Genomic DNA, 21,134 nt, shown 5'->3' with positions numbered 1-21,134 from the left:
CTACAAAGATTGAGGCAGTTAGCAAGTGGGACGCACCAAAGAATATAGCTGAGATCAGGAATTTCTTGGGTTTAGCAGGGTATTATCGACGGTTCGTGAAAGATTTATCCAAGATTGCTAGACCTATGATAGCTTTGATGAGGAAAGAGAACAGGTTTCGTTGGGATGAGAGTTGTGAGACGGCATTCCAAACATTAAAGGAGCGTTTGACCACAGCTCCAATCTTAGCATTGCCTGAAGGGAGTGAGAACTTTGAGGTGTATACGGATGCTTCAAAGAATGAGTTGGGTTGTGTGTTGATGCAGAATGGGAAAGTGATTGCCTATGCTTCTAGGCAATTGAAGCCTTATGAGGAGAATTATCCTACACATGATCTGGAGTTGGGTGCAGTTGTGTTTGCTCTTAAGATTTGGAGACATTACCTATATGGGGCTGTAACGCCCCGTAAATTTCGGACCGTTAATATATATTTCGGAAATAATTAATTAATCAAGTAAAATTTGACAATAATGTATTCAAAGTAAAAATAATTCAAAGAAATATAATTTTGTTATATTTTGAAGAAAAGTATTTATTTTGATAGTTTTGAAATGTTTAAAAATAGTTTAAACCGTGTAAAATCTTTTATTTCGAAATAAGGGCGTATCGGGGGGAAAATGACAATTCGTTTGAACGTTGGGTAAACGAAATTGGAAATGGGTCGTATGAATACTCAATTTTATTGTAATCTCGTGTTTAAGAACTTTGGTCTTGACGGAATTTGCGTTTGACTTACGGATTTAATTATTATTGAAACGAGTAAAAACCGACTCGTAAAAATCCCGACTGAAAATCCCGCACTTTCCTTTTCTCCTTTCCTTTCTCCTTTCACGCGCACCAGCCTTCCCCTTTACTCTTTTTTTTCTGATTTTGTTCTTAGCATCATCATCATCAACATCAAAACACCAAAACACCATTAACATAATTTCAAGCTCAAAATCGACGTAATTTCTTCGTTACTAGTCCGTTTTTCGCATAATTTACCTTTCCGGAATCCCCTCGCCACGATCTACAACTTAGTATGTTCTAATTTCAATTTTCATTAAGTTATTTTAAGACCAATTTTCGGAAATTCGGTATTATATGCTTATTATTGTGTTTTAATTGTTTATTTAGGTGAAGGATTGGAAGACGAGTTCGGGGACTCGTATATTGTAGAGGATAGCGGCTAGTGTCGTTAGGGTTTGGGTTTTCAAGGTGTTAATTGCTCTTTTTCTAGCTTAAGGTAACATATTTCGAGTTACTCGACGAAAGATCGTCACATGTGTGTTGTTTTTGTATGTTTTATGATTTTTTGTTTATGTAGAAATTTTCACATGTTTAAAATGGTTGCATGCATGTCAATTGTTAGCTTAAATTATGCCTTTTGTTAGTTTAAATTAACAAAGTTGAATTGGGAACGATTAATTAATGTTCAGACGGTCTTATAATGTATAAAAATGAAAAAAAAAGAGGAGAAATGGTGCGGCGGGGGCCCGAGCAGAAGCCGTGCCAGCAGCCACGGCCCCCGGCCGTCTTGGGATTGGCCCGGGTTGGTCCGTGCTTGTTTCGCGGGTTTTCGTACAATCTTGGTCTTTTCGGGTTAATTAATATTAGAATAGAATAAATAACAAAAGAGTAGTAATTTGAATTGAAGCATGCTAGTAACTAAAAGTTAGGTTAATGGTAGAAAAATTATGTTATATTGATAGTTATCACATGTTAGGATAGTTTACAAAATGAATTTTATAGCGATAATTGTAATGTTTTGTTGTTTGTCTTAAAACCCGAGCCTTAGTCCCTTTGATGATGCGATTTCGATTAATTGAGTGATTGGTCACCAATTTGACCCGTACTGTCGCAGGTCTGGGGTTACGGGTAAAAATTCGGTTGAATGATTTAGATAATCGGCCTTTTTCTTGTTTTAGGCCATTTATTATATCTCTATTTCACATGTGTAATTAGTTGAATTTAAATAGCTTCTTATTTAGTTAGTTGAAATTAAATAGCTTCTTATTTTGTAGTAATGGTCCTAGATTTCCCTAAAGCCTTTAATATTGTTAAAATTGCTAGAATTGGAAGTTAGTATTGAATTCTTATTGAGGAACTGTTGGATTGTATGCTGTAAATAGACATTTATATAGCCTTTCACATGATAGAATATTAGAATTTATGTTGGTAAGTAGGACTTTTTGCCCTCTTAAGGTTAAGTGGGTGTCTTACTTGACTTGTGTGGTGAGTCTTGTGTGGTGTGGGCTAAAGTATTCAAGCTGGGACTAGCTGGGACTAGGTCCTAGGTGAGTATTTCGGCCTTCATCATAGATAGGTCTTTATAGTCTCTGACGAGTATATGTTCACTGCTTGATAGCCTTTGTGTTCCTGACTAGTGGATGTTTATCCAAGTTGGGGCATGACCTCAGGTACTAATTTTGATAGTATGGGGTCAGCTTAAGTACTAGCCAACCCTTCGGTGGTGTCCTTAGGGTACTCACTTCACTTTGTTTTAAAAAACGTTGTGGGTCTTGGGTGCGGTGGTGTGTATCCGCATGTCTAGGTCTCATGATTTTAGGCTAGGGTTGTGTTGTCTCTTGGCCATGTTTTCTTAATAGTAACCGCTGAGCCAAGATACCGGTTCGATTACCTTCCCTACCTCGTGGTATAGACTTGAGTTACAAAGTGACTATTGACCGTACTAAGAACTTATGCCTGTCTTTGATATATTGCCCTTTCTTGTATGGTGATTTTATGAACTCAATAGGTGAGATGTAAGCGGTTACGATTGATAAAGTTTGGATTACTATTTGTTATCTGATTCACATGATAGTTTAGTTTGGTCAGTTTAGGGGTCATTTATTAGAATACATGATAAGTAAATGGTTTATCAAATTGTTTACATGTTACATTAATTTTGACGATTCGTGGCTGGGAGGACTCGAAGTTACTCCCCACTGAATTGTGGCTTTCGTGTTTGTATAAAATGCGATTGACAGGTTGTGGATGCTTAGTTGGGGTCACAGACGGGCTAGTGAGCAAGGAACCTTGGACCTAGTTTTGGCTATTCTATTAGTAACCCTTTTATCCTTTGGTTTGTATATAATTTGAAGGGACATATGTCTCCCTTTTTCTATTTTGGGTTTGTATCACTATATTTCCGCGTCTTAAGTTATGTATGTAAATTAGTTTATCAGTTGTTGCAGGGTTTTTGACACTCTTCTTGAGTTGGAATTGGTTGTGAATGGTTTAGTTAGAAATTTTTTTGAAATTGCAGGTTTTTGGACTAGTTGAACCATTTACAAACATATCCTACCAGTTTTTCTGCAGAATTTACGTTTATAATTAAGGCTAGATTTAAGGGTGTCACAGTTGGTATCAGAGCCTATTGCTCTCGACGCACGTTTGTGCACCCCACTTAGAAATCACTTGACCTTAGAATAATAAACTTGAGAGAAGGGTAGGATGGGTAGAATTAGGATTTTATGTGGTAGTCTGTTTGTGATTGCTAATTGTTAGGTTTGTTGATTGTTAGTTATTAGTTTTGGTGCCACTAAAGGTTGGTTATGCCAAATGTAGAATGCTTCCACTTTCTTGATATTTCTTTTCGTATTCAGTGTATCTTACCTTAATCTTCCATTTTCGTTGGTCATTCGTCTTTCAAATTCCTCTTATCTCGCCTAGGTAACTACCTTTCAATTCTTTTTCCCGTTTCATCTTAGGTTCGTTTTCTTCTTATAATAAAGTCCATGTGGACACCTTTCTTTTATACCGCAGGATAGTTCCCTTGTTCAAGAGAACCCAGTTTTGAGAGAATGTATCATTGGAGGGCGTGAACGAGTGGAGAAATTGATTGTTTAAGGTTTGAGTTGTATAGGAGAATATAATTTGGGATCCTTTGGTTAGTCTTGTTAGTTGTGCTTGATATGAGAATTTAGTGAATTGAGAAATACCTTGGGATTTATGTCTATAGAGAGCTTGTTTGTTATAGATGATTAAGCATGGGTACTACCTTAGCACATAGGATGGAATGAACCTAAGCTACTTCATTTGAGAGTCTCGATATTTCTTGTGGAGAATTAAAGGTATGATAGTTAGCCCTAATCCTTGTGGGCCTTGAAAGGAATACAATAGGACATTGATGTTGATTAATGGATTGGTATTGTACTTTGGAATTAGTTAGTTTGTTAAACCTTTTAAGTTGACCAAATCTAGTATAGGGTAGCCCTTGTTGACCTTATGAAACATATCCAATTTGGGAATTTTGGTGGAATGTTGTTCGATATAGTTCGTGAGTTCAAGGATGTGATTCCAATTTATGGTATCGGAAACTAGAAGTATTAAGTGGTGAGATGATGGAGTAAACAAGCCAGGGTACTTGGAGATGACATAGTAAGTGAAGTTCAATGACGAGAATTGTAAAGGAGATACTTTGGGACATGGATGGTAACAAATGAATTTGTGTGGTGAATTGATTTTTGCTCTTAGAATCAATTGAGTTGAGGAATACTTACCATTGTGGAATCCTTGTTAGTCCTACGATGTAGTAGACATTTAGGGCTTTGTTGAGCACCTTAGTGAAGTAACCTTATCATATCGATCATAAGCTTTGATGAGTGTTTAGTAAGCGGTAACCCTTTCATTGTGCCGCTTCTATTCTCCTTTCCTTCTCTTTAACGATCGTTGAACCTTGTCTTTATGCTAAATTTTACGTATCTTCTTCTTTCCCGAGATATCTTCTTAACTCGAATACCTCTTATTTTTGTCAACCGTTATCTTTACGGTCTGACTCCTTAGTTTCCTAACTTGTCAGATGCATGCACCCTTCATAAATGTTTTACTGTTTCTCTATTCCGTTATCACTCCTTACCTCCTTAGTATAGTTGGTACCCTGTTGACCATGTTTACAGAGTTTGTAAGATGTGATTTGAGGATATAGGTTTGACTAAGTAGCCGAGTTTGGGTTGGGCTTCCATAATCATTTTGGATATGAGGGTTTGATAGTGTATATGTTATCATGTGGGAAATGTTAAATGTGGGATTATTTGTTGGTTTTAGAGGGTGATATTGATTACTACTTGAAGTATGTTATGAGAGTGAGAGTAAGCTACATTGTTGGGAAGTCTTAACACTTGTTTTGGTAACTAGAAAGGGTAATGGTATGGATGAAACCAATTGTTAGGCTAAGGAACCTAATTTCAATTTATGGTTTTAGAAACTCTGAGGTGATAAAGTGTTGTTACAATTATGACCTTGTACCTTGAGAATTTGATGGTAAGTAAGTTTAGGATATCAAATTTGAAAGAATACTCCTTGGGGATGTTGATGACCAGAATGGTTTGGTGTTGTGATTTGGCATTCTAGTTGACTCTTGAGAGTTCTTGAGTTTAGAGAGACTTAGTGTTGAGAAGAATTTGTTAATCCTATAGTTTTATAGACCTTGAGGTCACATTGAGTGCTTGAGATGATGAGACAATGTTGGAGCTGGGTGTAGTTCTGCTTTTGAGAATCCTTAATAAGTAAAAGGATAGAGAAACTTGAGATCCTATTGATTTTTCATAATTTGAGGTTGGTATGTTACTACCTTGTTTTGAAATGAGAACTTTGTGGAATATTTGAGGAACCTTCTCTTGGAGTTTAGAGCTTGGTATTGGGACTCTTGATTGAAGATTTATTTTTTTTGAGGAACCCATAGTTGACACTAGCGTGATACAAATACAGCTTTGTTGGAAGTCTTGACCTTAGGCTTGTGAAAGTCGTTTCGGGATGTTTGAGAATTTGGAGCGTTGAGATCACACTTATAGTGAAATATCTTGTTCCAGGGAATATGTTAGGAAGAAGTAACATAAGCGATTGAGGAGACTCTTGGGAGTGATGTTGTTATTGGAGATATGAGTGTCTGGCGTTTCCTTGGTGTCTAATCTCCCTTCTTCCTTGATCATGAGCGTTACCGCTCATATCTCTCTTTCTTACATCATCATACTCCTCTCGTAAGTTTGATGTTGGTAACCTATGAAACTCTATCTTTGACATCCTTGTAATTATGACTTCAATTCTTACCCCAGAAAATTCCTCATAGCTCTTTTGATCAGTTAAGCTTGAATCCTTTTAGCATACCTGCTCCTATGATGTCTAAGTTACTTTTCACTTCGGGGAATTTCTAAATATTTCAAGCTACCAGTTTCGATTCATTCTTGAAAGTTTATGTCACTTCTGCAAACCTAACCTATTTTTAAGGATTTGAAAATGAAATTTGGATTTATTTCCGCAAGGTATTCCTTTTTCTTACTTTTGTTCCGAGTTACTAAGCCGTGTTTAAATCATAATTAGTAAAGATAGTATTCTTATTATAGAACTTTAAACTAAAAGTTTGAAAATGCTTTTATGATTTGCAATGGTTTTAACATTAGTGAATGTTAAATCTCGTTGTTGGTGACGTCCCCAATAATGGATTTTCTCATTTATTGGTGTAGAAATATTTTTATATCTTGATATGAATATGGATGTTCTTGTCTGATCAACAAGAGTATCACCGTTTCATTGAAAAGATACCTATATTTTATTATAACTATAATTTCTTCTAAGTTTCGAGGGCGAAACTTTTTAAAAGGAGGGGTGATTGTAACGCCCCGTAAATTTCGGACCGTTAATATATATTTCGGAAATAATTAATTAATCAAGTAAAATTTGACAATAATGTATTCAAAGTAAAAATAATTCAAAGAAATATAATTTTGTTATATTTTGAAGAAAAGTATTTATTTTGATAGTTTTGAAATGTTTAAAAATAGTTTAAACCGTGTAAAATCTTTTATTTCGAAATAAGGGCGTATCGGGGGGAAAATGACAATTCGTTTGAACGTTGGGTAAACGAAATTGGAAATGGGTCGTATGAATACTCAAGTTTATTGTAATCTCGTGTTTAAGAACTTTGGTCTTGACGGAATTTGCGTTTGACTTACGGATTTAATTATTATTGAAACGAGTAAAAACCGACTCGTAAAAATCCCGACTGAAAATCCCGCACTTTCCTTTTCTCCTTTCCTTTCTCCTTTCACGCGCACCAGCCTTCCCCTTTACTCTTTTTTTTTCTGATTTTGTTCTTAGCATCATCATCATCAACATCAAAACACCAAAACACCATTAACATAATTTCAAGCTCAAAATCGACGTAATTTCTTCGTTACTAGTCCGTTTTTCGCATAATTTACCTTTCCGGAATCCCCTCGCCACGATCTACAACTTAGTATGTTCTAATTTCAATTTTCATTAAGTTATTTTAAGACCAATTTTCGGAAATTCGGTATTATATGCTTATTATTGTGTTTTAATTGTTTATTTAGGTGAAGGATTGGAAGACGAGTTCGGGGACTCGTATATTGTAGAGGATAGCGGCTAGTGTCGTTAGGGTTTGGGTTTTCAAGGTGTTAATTGCTCTTTTTCTAGCTTAAGGTAACATATTTCGAGTTACTCGACGAAAGATCGTCACATGTGTGTTGTTTTTGTATGTTTTATGATTTTTTGTTTATGTAGAAATTTTCACATGTTTAAAATGGTTGCATGCATGTCAATTGTTAGCTTAAATTATGCCTTTTGTTAGTTTAAATTAACAAAGTTGAATTGGGAACGATTAATTAATGTTCAGACGGTCTTATAATGTATAAAAATGAAAAAAAAAGAGGAGAAATGGTGCGGCAGCGGGCCCGGCAGCAGCCGGCAGGCCCACGGCAGCCCCGGACGGTCTTGGGATTGGCCCGGGTTGGTCCGTGCTTGTTTCGCGGGTTTTCGTACAATCTTGGTCTTTTCGGGTTAATTAATATTAGAATAGAATAAATAACAAAAGGGTAGTAATTTGAATTGAAGCATGCTAGTAACTAAAAGTTAGGTTAATGGTAGAAAAATTATGTTATATTGATAGTTATCACATGTTAGGATAGTTTACAAAATGAATTTTATAGCGATAATTGTAATGTTTTGTTGTTTGTCTTCAAACCGAGCCTTAGTCCCTTTGACCGATGCGATGTCGATTAATTGAGTGATTGGTCGGCCGCAATTTGACCCGCACTGCCGCAGCTGGGGTTGCGGGTAAAAATTCGGTTGAATGATTTAGATAATCGGCCTTTTTCTTGTTTTAGGCCATTTATTATATCTCTATTTCACATGTGTAATTAGTTGAATTTAAATAGCTTCTTATTTAGTTAGTTGAAATTAAATAGCTTCTTATTTTGTAGTAATGGCCCTAGATTTCCCTAAAGCCTTTAATATTGTTAAAATTGCTAGAATTGGAAGTTAGTATTGAATTCTTATTGAGGAACTGTTGGATTGTATGCTGTAAATAGACATTTATATAGCCTTTCACATGATAGAATATTAGAATTTATGTTGGTAAGTAGGACTTTTTGCCCTCTTAAGGTTAAGTGGGTGTCTTACTTGACTTGTGTGGTGAGTCTTGTGTGGTGTGGGCTAAAGTATTCAAGTTGGGACTAGGCGGGACTAGGTCCTAGGTGAGTATTTCGGCCTTCATCATAGATAGGTCTTTATAGTCTCTGACGAGTATATGTTCACTGCTTGATAGCCTTTGTGTTCCTGACTAGTGGATGTTTATCCAAGTTGGGGCATGACCTCAGGTACTAATTTTGATAGTATGGGGTCAGCTTAAGTACTAGCCAACCCTTCGGTGGTGTCCTTAGGGTACTCACTTCACTTTGTTTTAAAAAACGTTGTGGGTCTTGGGTGCGGTGGTGTGTATCCGCATGTCTAGGTCTGCGCAGATTTTAGGCTAGGGTTGTGTTGTCTCTTGGCCATGTTTTCTTAATAGTAACCGCTGAGCCAAGATACCGGTTCGATTACCTTCCCTACCTCGTGGTATAGACTTGAGTTACAAAGTGACTATTGACCGTACTAAGAACTTATGCCTGTCTTTGATATATTGCCCTTTCTTGTATGGTGATTTTATGAACTGTAATAGGTGAGATGTAAGCCGGTTACAGTTGATAAAGTTTGGATTACTATTTGTTATCTGATTCACATGATAGTTTAGTTTGGTCAGTTTAGGGGTCATTTATTAGAATACATGATAAGTAAATGGTTTATCAAATTGTTTACATGTTACATTACATGTTACATTAATTTTGACGATTCGTGGCTGGGAGGACTCGAAGTTACTCCCCACTGAATTGTGGCTTTCGTGTTTGTATAAAATGCGATTGACAGGTTGTGGATGCTTAGTTGGGGTCACAGACGGGCTTGTGAGCAAGGAACCTTGGACCTAGTTTTGGCTATTCTATTAGTAACCCTTTTATCCTTTGGTTTGTATATAATTTGAAGGGACATATGTCTCCCTTTTTCTATTTTGGGTTTGTATCACTATATTTCCGCGTCTTAAGTTATGTATGTAAATTAGTTTATCAGTTGTTGCAGGGTTTTTGACACTCTTCTTGAGTTGGAATTGGTTGTGAATGGTTTAGTTAGAAATTTTTTTGAAATTGCAGGTTTTTGGACTAGTTGAACCATTTACAAACATATCCTACCAGTTTTTCTGTAGAATTTACGTTTATAATTAAGGCTAGATTTAAGGGTGTCACAGGGGCGACCTTTAAGGTATTTTCAGATCATAAGAGTCTCAAGTACATCTTGACTAAAAGGAGTTGATCATGAGACAGAGGAGGTGAATGGAGTTGATTGGCGATTATGAAATGGATATTATCTACCATGAAGGGAAAGCCAATGTGGTTGCATATTCTTTGAGTAGGAAGAGTGTGTATTCTTTGTGCACAGCTATATCTTTGATGAGATTGAGAGATGAGGTTGGGGAGTTCGGGATACATATAATCCAGAAAGGGGATGCCACGGGAGATTTGACAGTGCAGCCTGATCTTTATGATGATATTCGCGGTAAACAGATGTTGGATCCCAAGATTGTGGAGTGGAGAGCTGGAGTAGAGAGAGGGACAATGTCTAGATTCTCTATTCATACAGATGGTAGTCTGAGGTTTAATGGGAGGTGGTGTGTCCCTAATGATGAGGAGCAGAAAAAGATGATCATGACAGAGGCTCATTGCACACCATACTCGGTACATCCAGGTGGTGACAAGTTATACAAGGATTTGAAGAAGACTTTCTGCTGGCCTAGGATGAAGAAAGAAACAGCTGAGTTTGTGGCCTGTTGTTTGACATGTCAGAGAGTAAAAGGGGAGCAGCAACGACCACAAGGTAAGATTCAGTCTCTTGAGGTACCTGAGTGGAAGTGGGAGTCCATTTATATGGATTTTATTGTGGGTTTACCGAAGAGTCAATAGGGTAACAACATGATATGGGTTATAGTGGATCGTCTGATCAAGTCAGCTCATTTTGTGCCAATGAAAGATACATGGACTAAGGCACAGTTAGCTATGGCCTATCGGAAGAATGTGCTGAGATTGCATGGAGTGCCTAAAGATATAGTGTCTGACAGAGATTCGAGATTTATCTCATGGTTTTGGAAAGAATTGCAGGAGTCTTTGGGAACTACATTGAAGATGAGTACAACATTTCATCCTCCGACAGATGGTCAGACGGAGAGGACAATCAAGACTCTAGAGGATATGCTACGAACTTGTGTTATGGATTTTGGTGGTAGCTGGGAGCAGAGGTTGGATGTGATTGAGTTTTCCTACAACAACAGTTATCACACCAGTATTGGCATAGCGCCATTTGAGGCTTTATATGGGAGGAGATGTAGGAGTCTGATTTTTTTGGGACGACAGTGCCGAGGCAGTGGTTCTAGGACCAGAGATGGTACATGAGATGGTAGAGCAGATTAAGCTGATCAGAGAGAGGATGGGAGCGGCCCAGTACCGACAAAAGAGTTATGCAGATCTACATCGTCGGGATATAGAGTTTCAGGTTGGGGACAAGGTTCTTACGAAAGTGTCTCCTATGCGTGGGGTCATGAGATTTGGTAATAAAGGGAAGTTGAGTCAAAAGTTCATAGGACCATATGAGATCTTAGACTGTGTTGGAGAGGTTGCTTATCGGTTGGCTTTACCGTCTGCTTTGGATAGGGTGCATAATGTGTCTCAGCTGCGGAAGTATGCTAGTGATCCGTCACATGTGTTAGAGGTAGAGAACACAGAGCTAGATGAGTCCTTGTCTTATCTTGAGGTGCCTAAACAGATTCTTGATCGAAAGGTTAGGAAAACTAGACATGGTGAGACAGTGTTTCTTAAGGTTCTTTGGTGTAATCATGAGGTTGAGAAGGCTACATGGGAGGCGGAAGAGGCCATGAGGGAGCGGTGCCCGTATCTTTTTGATCAGGTATGTATGGTTACAGGGACGTAACCTTGTTTATTTTAGGGGGGTAGGAGATGGTCGCGAAGAGTTTTTACATATTTTTATGTTGATTTTGATATAGTTAGTAGTTGTTTGAGTTGGGTTGAGTTTGGTTGGTAAGTATGTGTTGGAGTTTTTATGTTGAGATTTGTTTTTGTTGTTGGGTCAGGAGAGTGTTAGCGTGTTTTTGTTTTGTTGTGGTTTGAACAAAGGGGACGAAGTTCTTTTTAAGGAGGGAAGACTGTAATACTACAGTTTTATGAGTCTCTGGGTACTCTATAGAGTGGGACTTACACTGTCGAGTAAGTATGTTTGGTATACGAAATAGTAGTCTGCCTGTAGGGTACTCGATCCAATAGCCTTGGCACTCGATCGAGTAAGAGACTTACTCGATCGAGTAAGTCGGTTGTCGGGTGTTATTTGACGGGTTTTGTTAATAAGGCGGATTAATATATAATACTTTTCGTCATCTTCCTTAAACACTTTTACAAACCTAATTCACTGATTAAGAGAGATTTCATATTACGTTGCTTTGTTCTTCCGCTTTATTGACAAATCCCAGAGCTAGAGGAGTCGGTTTCATTTGTTCTTGATATCATTGTGATCCTTGCGTCAAGGGTAAGTTCTACGTACCGTTTTTATAGCATTTGGTCGATGTTGGTTAAACCCTAATTTGGGGATTTGGGGTTTTTATGTTTTATATGGTTAAGGTAGTAATTGTATGAATATATGTATAGGAGGAGGATTCGTAGAGGAGAGATTTTGAGACAGCTGCTAGATCGTCTGATTTGTGATTGAATTCCAGGTAGGGTTTCCCTACTCAGTATTAATTACATGATGTGATTGGCGGTTTCGTTGTGATTGTTGTTAAAGTATATTGTTGGTGGTTGTGACGGTTGTTGTTTATTATCGTTGATTGTTGTTGTTGTTGTTGTTGTTGTTGTTGTTGTTGTTGTTGTTGTTGTTGTTGTTGTTGTTGTTGTTGTTGTTGTTGTTGTTGTTGTTGTTGTTGTTGTTGTTGTTGTTGTTGTTGTTGTTGTTGTTGTTGTTGTTGTTGTTGTTGTTGTTGTTGTTGTTGTTGTTGTTGTTGTTGTTGTTGTTGTTGTTGTTGTTGTTGTTGTTGTTGTTGTTGTTGTTGTTGTTGTTGTTGTTGTTGTTGTTGTTGTTGTTGTTGTTGTTGTTGTTGTTGTTGTTGTTGTTGTTGTTGTTGTTGTTGTTGTATCTGTCTGTGATCTTCGGGGTGCGTCCCTGACTGAGTGGAGTTGCTTGTGGGAGTGACTTCACGCCCTTGATTCGCCTTCTGTGGAACCCGCCACAGAAGGGATGTGCACATTAATGAACATGGGTTTATCACTCGATGGAGATGAGCGAGGCTTAGGTGGGAACGGCTGCGGTCCCCCACTGGCGGTGTGGAGTATCTGTTACGATGGGTACTCTAGCAGGACTACACACTTTAGTGTGTAGTCAGTTATGAGGAGATTGATTATGGAGTTGGAGTTTGATGTGACGTTGAGCTGTTTGGCATTTGTCTTATTGTCATTGTATTGTGTAATTATTACTGACCCGTTGTTTGTTTTGTAAAACTGTGGTGATCCATTCGGGGATGGTGAGCAGTTGTTAAGCAGGTTTGATATGACGCTTTTGGGCTAGATGGGATGAGTTATCACTTGGAATTAGAAGAGTCTTCTGCTGTGTCAGACGATGTCCTTAGTATTCAGTTTTGGCTAGTAGACATTTGGTTTTGGAACTTGTATTTGATTTATCAGTTTGGCGTTGAACATGTAAACATTTAAATTATATTTACTTTTAAAGTACGTTTCTTTATTGTCTTATGATATTCATTGCCTCGGGTAACCGAGATGGTGATGTTCCTATACCTGAGTGGTCCTGGTAAGGCACTTGGAGTATGGGGGTGTCACAAAGTGTATCATAGCAAGGATCATGAAACCTGTAACCAATGAATCTAATGAAGATAGGGAGTCAAATTAAAGTGAACCTGGGGTAGAAGTTGTAGGAGCTAATGCAAAAGCTTGGGAGACGTCCTAAAGTCGCGGACTCGCCCTGCAATTTTGAACCGGTCACATTGGGTACGTGTCGGGATCGTATGTGTTGTCTTCTGGTTTGTGTATGTATATAGTAGCATGTCTTGTGAATTGATGGATGTTGAATGTGGAGGATTGGAGGTATGGAATAATGGTTGAAAGATATTCGATTTATATGTTGAATTGGGTGAAAAGCATGTTGTTTGTTTATAATGTGGCATATTAGTGATATGAAGTAAAATGTTTTGTTGAGTATATAAAGAGTTGCGTATATATGCATGCATAGTTGTTGTTATTATGCTGAAAGTATAGAAGTTGTATATAATGTTGGAAAAGTAAAATGAGCATGCAGGTAGTTATACGAGTCTGCATGACTCGATCGAGTGGGGGGCACTCGATCGAGTAGCTGAGGTGCTCGATCGAGCGGGTCTGACTCAATCGAGTAGGGAGTTTAGTGTTTTTCTGGGCAGAAACGTGTTTTGGGGTACTCGATCGAGTACGTAGGGGCACTCGATCGAGTAGGGTCCGCTCGATCGAGTGGCTTGTCAGCTCGGTCGAGTATGTTTCTAAGTAGAGGCCTGATCAGGTTCTGGAGTCGAGGCACTCGATCGAGTAGGTTGGGCACTCGATCGAGTGGCTTCAACTCGATCGAGTGGGTTTTGGTACTCGATCGAGTGCGTTCTATATAGGTAGTATGCGTGTTTTGGGTTATAGTATGCGTGTTTATGTCTACCTTTTCTTATATAGTTACAAGATGCCGCCAAAGAAAACCGCCTTCTATGCTAGAGCTGAGAGCATGAACATTGATGATATAGTAAAGATGTTGGAGCACCAAGATGTTCTTACGGAAGCGTTAAAGAGAGTGGGAAAGGATAAGGAGGTTGATCACTCCAAGATCAGCATCCATATAACGAGGTTCAACCCGAAAGAGTATAAGGAAACTGGGGAGCCAATTCTTATGGATAATTGGCATAGGGAGATGGAGAATATCCTGGAGTTGGTGCACTGCTCGGATGAGTTAAAAGTGGAACAAGCTGCATTCTACTTGAGGGAAGCAGCAGGTGAGTTAAAAGTGGAACAAGCTGAATTTCAGGTAGGGTTTCCCTACTCGGTATTAATTACATGATGTGATTGGTGGTTTCGTTGTGATTGTTGTTAAAGTATATTGTTGGTGATTGCGACGGTTGTTGTTTATTATCGTTGATTGTTGTTGTTTTTGTTGTATCTGTCTTTGATCTTCGGGGTGCGTCCTTGGCTGAGTGGAGTCGCTTGCGGGAGTGGTTTCACGCCCTTGATTCGCCTTCTGTAGAACTCGCCACAGAAGGGATGTGCACATTAATGAACATGGGTTTATCGCTCGATGGAGATGAGTGGGGCTTAGGTGGGAATGGCTGCGGTCCCCCACTGGCGGTGTGGAGTATCTGTTGCGATGGTTACTCTAGCAGGACTACACACTTTAGTGTGTAGTCAGTTATGAGGAGATTGATTATGGAGTTGGAGTTTGATGTGACGTTGAGCTGTTTGGCATTTGTCTTATTGTCGTTGTATTGTGTAATTAGTACTGACCCGTTATTTGTTTTGTAAAACTGTGGTGATCCATTCGGGGATGGTGAGCAGTTGTTGAGCAAGTTTGATATGACGCTTTTGGGCTAGATGGGATGAGTTATCACTTGGAATTAGAAGAGTCTTCCGCTGTGTCAGACGATGTCCTTAGTATTCAGTTTTGACTAGTAGACATTTGGTTTTGGAACTTGTATTTAATTTATCAGTTTGGCGTTGAACATGTAAACATTTAAATTATATTTACTTTTAAAGTACGTTTCTTTATTGTCTTATGATATTCATTGCCTCGGGTAACCGAGATGGTGATGTTCTTATACCTGAGTGGTCCTGGAAAGGCACTTGGAGTATGGGGGTGTCACATTACCCAAATTAAAACCCCCCAAAGTTAGGGTTTACTATATGATAAGAAAGGTTAGATCTTGACTTACAAGGTGAAAAGGATGATGAATATGATTTCCTTATCCCGTGTTCTGATTCTGTGCCACTCGGTCGAGTGGCGAGTCCACTCGGTCGAGTGTCACTCACTCGGTCGAGTGTCACTCACTCGATCAAGTGCCAAGTCCACTCGGTCGAGTGTGACGCATTTCTCAGCAATGACCAATTTTCGTAAAACAGTCATATCTCACTCGTTTCTTGGTCATTTTGGGCGTGTGACCTACCGTTGGAATCTTAAGAGAACAAGATATCACCTCCAATTGAAATAACATCAATATCATATTTATATCTCAATTTAGGACAGTTTTAAGATGACTCTTCTATAGGCCGACATTATAACAACTCCACTAAGTCTAGTATAGGTTATATTCAGTCCCCTTTATAGTCATAATTCACTCCCGAGTGGTCTCTTGTCTAGCACAATATCTTATTACGCATCCCAAGGTTCCTTTACGGGTCCCAAAATATCCGGATATTGGGGTTTGGTGACGACTGGTGGAACCACCGTAGGTCAAGGGAGACCACAGTGGTGGCCACTAGTTGTTTGTGGTAGTGGTTTAAGGGTTGTGAGAGAGGGTGGTGTTGTTGTTGATGTCGGTTAAGAGAGAGGGTTAGGGCGAGTTGTTGGAGGTGGTTTGGCTGGTGGTGAAGGGTTGTTTGGGTGCATCGGTTGTGGGCTTGCGGTGGCTGGGTTGAGTGGTGGCTTGGTGGTGTCGACATTGGCGGGTTAAGGGTGGATGGTGGACACGGTTTCAAGCCGTGTTTTGTGTGGGTTTAATGGGTTTTTGTTATTAGCGAGTTAACACGAGTTTTTAATGGGTGATTGGGTTTGTTTATTAAAACGGGTTTTTGAATTATGAATGATACGAAAATATAATTAATGTAATTAAATTATACTTGGTTGAATTATTTAAGTAAATCGAATAATTAGTAATTAAATTATAATATTGTATTTAGGTGACGGATTTGAAGTGGAGTACTTTTGATTATTATCCTTTGGATTGCGTTATTGGATTATAGTTGCTAAGGTAGGTTATCTACTTAACTTGAATGTGATTTTGTGATATTTAATATTTGGATGACGATTGGAATTGAATATTGTTTGTTGGATGATTATTGACAAGAATTGTTATTGTTAATTCGTTGATTAATTATTATCCATGTTGCATACTTTTGTATTGTTGTTGTATGAAATCTGATCCAGGGATTGGCGGGATATATGGGTTTTCGGAGTATATATGGATGTTCGGGTTTATATGGGTGTCCGGGTGTATATGGGTGTTCGAGCATTTATGGGTGTTCGGAGTATATATGGATGTTTAGAGTATGTATGGGTGTTCGGAGTTGTGAACGGGTTTTAGCATTTTCATATTTGATAGTGTTATTCTTGTATTTATTTCTGTCGTCTAGATATTCCTACTCAACTGTTTGGTTGACCGTGTATTCGTTAAACACCTGTGATGAACCAATTATTTGGGAGCAGATCGTTTTTAAGTAATAGAGCTTGCTTAGAAAGGAGCAGAAGGGCGTGAGGAATTGGCAATTACTTAGGAGTCTATATCACCTAGAATGGACATTCATTATTTAATATTCGTTTTATTTAATTTCCGCTGCAGTTGTATTTCAATTAATTACAGTTATTTATTTTGGTGCAATGTAATAAGGCCATTTAACGTTATATTTAATTAATGTATTGTGGTTTCGTTTACCTTTGTAATCACTACCTCAGACAACTGAGATGGTAACACTTCCATTTCTCTAGGAATACTTAGTAAAGGCTCTTAAATAAATGTGGGTGTTACAATCTGGCATTACTATCATAGTAGCATATATGAAAAGAATTTCAATTCCACATTGATAGGCTTATCGTGTACCTATGCAAATATAATTACCCTAGACACAAATTAATGTAGTAATAGGGGTCGAACATAAGGAGACGGGAATTGCATTGTGAAATGCTATGGGAAGATTTCTATCAAGATCGATTTTGTTTTGGGTTTGTTTGTTTGTTTGGTTTAATGACTAACAAAAATTATGATGTAAACTATATAATAAAAGGGAGTCTAAGGGAGTCGGGTCACACATGCAAAGGTAAATATACGATTATGATAAACTCGGTAATAATAACATTGTCAATTGTTTAGGCTTAGAGACACCCACCTTACGGCATTAGTGTCAACCATAAACCGGGTCCTATAGAAACTCTCGTCCATGACTAGGTCGTCCTACTACACATGCTTAGTCTAATTCAATTCCATGCCTCTCGACTTTAGAACGAATGAACAAACTTAATCAATGAATAAGGCCTTAAACAAAGATTAAACATTAAGGTGCAAACATGTGATAAAAACAATTAAACAATATTATATCAACCTAATTTACCATTTTATATTTGATTTTGCATGGCTTCCCTAGCTCCTAGACTAAGGTATTTAGCTACTCATATTAAAGTGTAATCTATAAACTATGTTGTAGGAAATGCTAAACATGATTGTAGAAATTATATAAACTAAATGATATAACATGAAATAAGAATGATACTAGTGTGATATAAATAAAGTACTAACGATAAACTTTTGCGTAAACTAAATAGAAATGTAAAATCGTAAACTAAAAATAGAAATACCGTAATGGAAATGAACTTGTGTGGAAGAAACAAAGTAGAACCAAATTCTTGAATATATAAAGAACCAAATGTTTGATAACTAAAAGCTTAATAATATTGAAAACAAATATGAAAACTAATGAGAGAAATTATGCTTAAGGCTATTGTAAAGTATGAAAGACGTAAGATTAAGATGCCCTTAAGCTATGAAGTGCCTCCCCTTTATGAAACCTAAACAACCTACAAATAGCCAACCTCGATCAGGGTTGCCAGCCCAGATCGGGGGCGTGGTTATCTGGATTAATTTTCTTAATTGCTCACTTAATTGCTTAGAGAATTCTATGTTGGTGATTAATTGAGCGATTAATCACCCGGTTAAGATCTTAATTCTTAGCATCCTATGTATGTTGGAATCTTATACTTTCCACATTTGACTTGGACTTGAATTTGGGCTTGACTTTTATTGTTGACAACATTTGCATTATACACATTAATCCATCAATTTCTCCATGCAAAACCCATTCAAATACTCCATGCTAGTCCAATCTTGTGCTCTTACTTAGCCATATAATTTTAGTAGCTCATCTTGTAATATTTTTGTTCCAAAAAGCTTAAGTATCCTACAAAATATGTGGAAACAAGCAATTGCAACTAGAATAACAAATATTAGCTCAAAACAATGTGATAAGTGGGATAAAACAATACAAATTATGCACTTATCACACATACATAAAACTTACTCAGTTTAGGCCTATCTCATGCTCTAATGTTGTGTATAAGGCTATTTCCAAGATTATTTGCACCTGACTTGCTAAGATCTTACCTGATATAATCAGTCTCAGCCAAGGTGGGTTTATTCAAGGAAGGAATATTATTGAGAACATTTTGGTTTGCCAAGATGTGATTAGACTATACAAAAGAGCTTCTGTATCCCTCATATGTTTAATTAAAGTTGATCTAAAGAAAGCTTATGATTCAGTTAACTGGAGTTTCCTTGCTCAGGTGATGAGGGCACTCAATTTTCCCCCACAAACTATTAATTTGATCATGGAATATGTCTCCACTGCATCTTATTCCTTGGTGCTGAATAGGGAACCTTTTTCGTTTTTGTCAAGGCCAACAAGGTTTAAGATAGGGTGATCTTATATCCCCACTTCTGTTTACCATAGCTACGGAATACCTGTCTAGAATTTTGATCTTTACTACTAGTATAATAGAGTTCATATATCATTCACTTTATGGTAGGCTCAAGCTAAACCACCTTATGTTTGCTGATGATCTCCTTTTATTCTGCAAAGGGGATAGGAAGTATGTTATAGTGATTCTAAGATCCTTTTCCACCTTTTCTGTTGCCTTTGCACTTCAAATGAACAAGCAAAAATATACTGTATACTTCAATGGGGTAGCAAGAGTTGACATGGATTATATCATTGCTACTTCTGGATGTAATGAAGAGCACTTATCTTTCAAGTATTTAGGTGTCCTTATTACTACAGGGAAGCTGAAAACCAAATATTGTGAGGTTCTCATTGAGAATATAGTTAAAAGAATTAGAGGCTTTGGGGTTAAGATAATTTCTTATGCTGGTAGATTGATGTTAATAAGGTCTGTCCTTAACTCCCTTTACACCTACTGGACTACATCTTTTTTATTCTTAAAAGTTTACTACAAAAGATCGAAAGTATTTGTAGGAATTATTTGTAGGATGAGACCAGCCAGTATATGAGATCTCTTATGGTAGGTTGGGAGCATGTGTGTTGTCCTAATACTGAAGGAGGTATTGGGATAAGATATAGTCGGACTTGGAATGTGACCACTGTAAAAAATTGATTTGGTGATTATATAGTAAGTCAGATAGTTTATGTGTTAAATAGGTGAATCAAATTTACTTAAAGGGTTCATCTTGGGATTCTTATGCTCCTAAATCCCACATGGGAGGTAATTGGAAAGTTATTTGTAAAACTAAAGAAATTCTCATTCATGGCTATAACAAGCTGGCTTGCTAATGTAAACGGTTATACTGTATCCTCATGATATGAAGGGTCGAGGAGGAAAGAACAGAAAATTAGATGGACAAAATTGGTTTGGAATTCTTGGTGTATACCTAAACACGGTTTTCTAAACTGGTTAATTTTCAAGAATGGTCTGAATGTTAATGATAGACTGTTCAGACATGGGATTACCCAATATGACAGATGTTGCATCTGTAATAGTCACTCTAAAACTACAGTGCATCTTTTTCAACAGTGTTGTTATGTCAAAATTTTGCTGGACAAACTCTCTGCTAATCTGAACATACCAGTTCCCACAGGTAATGCCATTATCTGGGTTGGAAGGAGACACTGGTCTAGAGGGAAAACTTGTGTCTGCTTTTTTTACTGTCATGGCAGTTTACTATTTTGTATGGCAACAGAGGAATATAGCTAGATTGGAAGGATTGATCAATCGACCTGAGTGTGTGATTGTGCAATTCTTCCAACTTCTAAGGACTAGACTTAGGCAATGTACCAATGTTAGTTTTTCTGCTGCTGATAGAGATTGGATCAGCTCAATTACTCTATTTCAATATGATGTAATTGAGGTGATTGTGATGTAGTAACTTAAAATATGGTGATAGCTTGTAATAGCTTGTTTTGTGCTTAATGAAATTACTAACATTCCACCAAAAAAAACCTTACTCTCATAATTAATGGTAAAAAAATAAGTGTAAATAATTGAATGAAAAACTATCACAATAACATATATGAAAAAAAATCTCAATTCCACATATATAAAACTTACTCTCATAATTAATGGTAAAAAATAAATGTAAATAATTAAATGAAAAACCTTTAAAATTCCACAATTTACTTTTTGAACTATCATGACAACAATTAATCATTTTAATTATGTCATTTCCTCTTACATTTTAAGTTTTCTCCAACTCCCACCGTTTGCCTTTTTTTTCTATAAATTTATTATACTTTTTCAAGTGGTTGATGTTTTCTTAACCATTATCAGGTGATTGTTGATCTCAAAATAGAGATCTTATAATATTTATTTTAGTTTGTTATTAAACGTATATTGTTGTGTAATTTTACTATTATAATTTCCCGATCAACCTATTTGAATTTGTATTTTTTTATTCATGGGAATAATCACCTCTAACATATGTTTTTCTTTTTCATTTT

At 37.2% G+C, this 21,134-nt stretch overlaps 1 protein-coding gene and 1 long non-coding RNA gene across 2 annotated transcripts; both read left to right on the top strand.

Moving 5' to 3' along the window:
* Positions 1–584: 584 nt before the first annotated feature.
* LOC141658980 (uncharacterized) lies at positions 585–3,321 on the top strand. The gene is made up of 3 exons (XR_012549554.1): positions 585–1,058; positions 1,156–1,264; positions 3,009–3,321. It is a non-coding gene; the product is annotated as an uncharacterized LOC141658980 (long non-coding RNA).
* An 11,019-nt stretch (positions 3,322–14,340) lies between these two features.
* Positions 14,341–20,560, top strand: LOC141588650 (uncharacterized). Its single transcript, XM_074410081.1, has 7 exons — positions 14,341–14,454; positions 16,380–16,387; positions 16,564–16,683; positions 18,801–19,088; positions 19,210–19,550; positions 20,127–20,170; positions 20,267–20,560. Exons 1-7 carry the CDS (start codon positions 14,341–14,343, stop codon positions 20,558–20,560), a joined length of 1,209 nt encoding a protein of 402 aa, XP_074266182.1.
* Positions 20,561–21,134: the final 574 nt, after the last annotated feature.

This window comes from Silene latifolia, chromosome 6 (genome assembly GCF_048544455.1).
Source record: "Silene latifolia isolate original U9 population chromosome 6, ASM4854445v1, whole genome shotgun sequence".
NCBI classification, from domain to species: Eukaryota; Viridiplantae; Streptophyta; class Magnoliopsida; order Caryophyllales; family Caryophyllaceae; genus Silene; species Silene latifolia.
The sequence above is the reverse complement of the archived record's forward strand: the minus strand, read 5'-3'. Positions and strand labels throughout refer to the sequence as shown.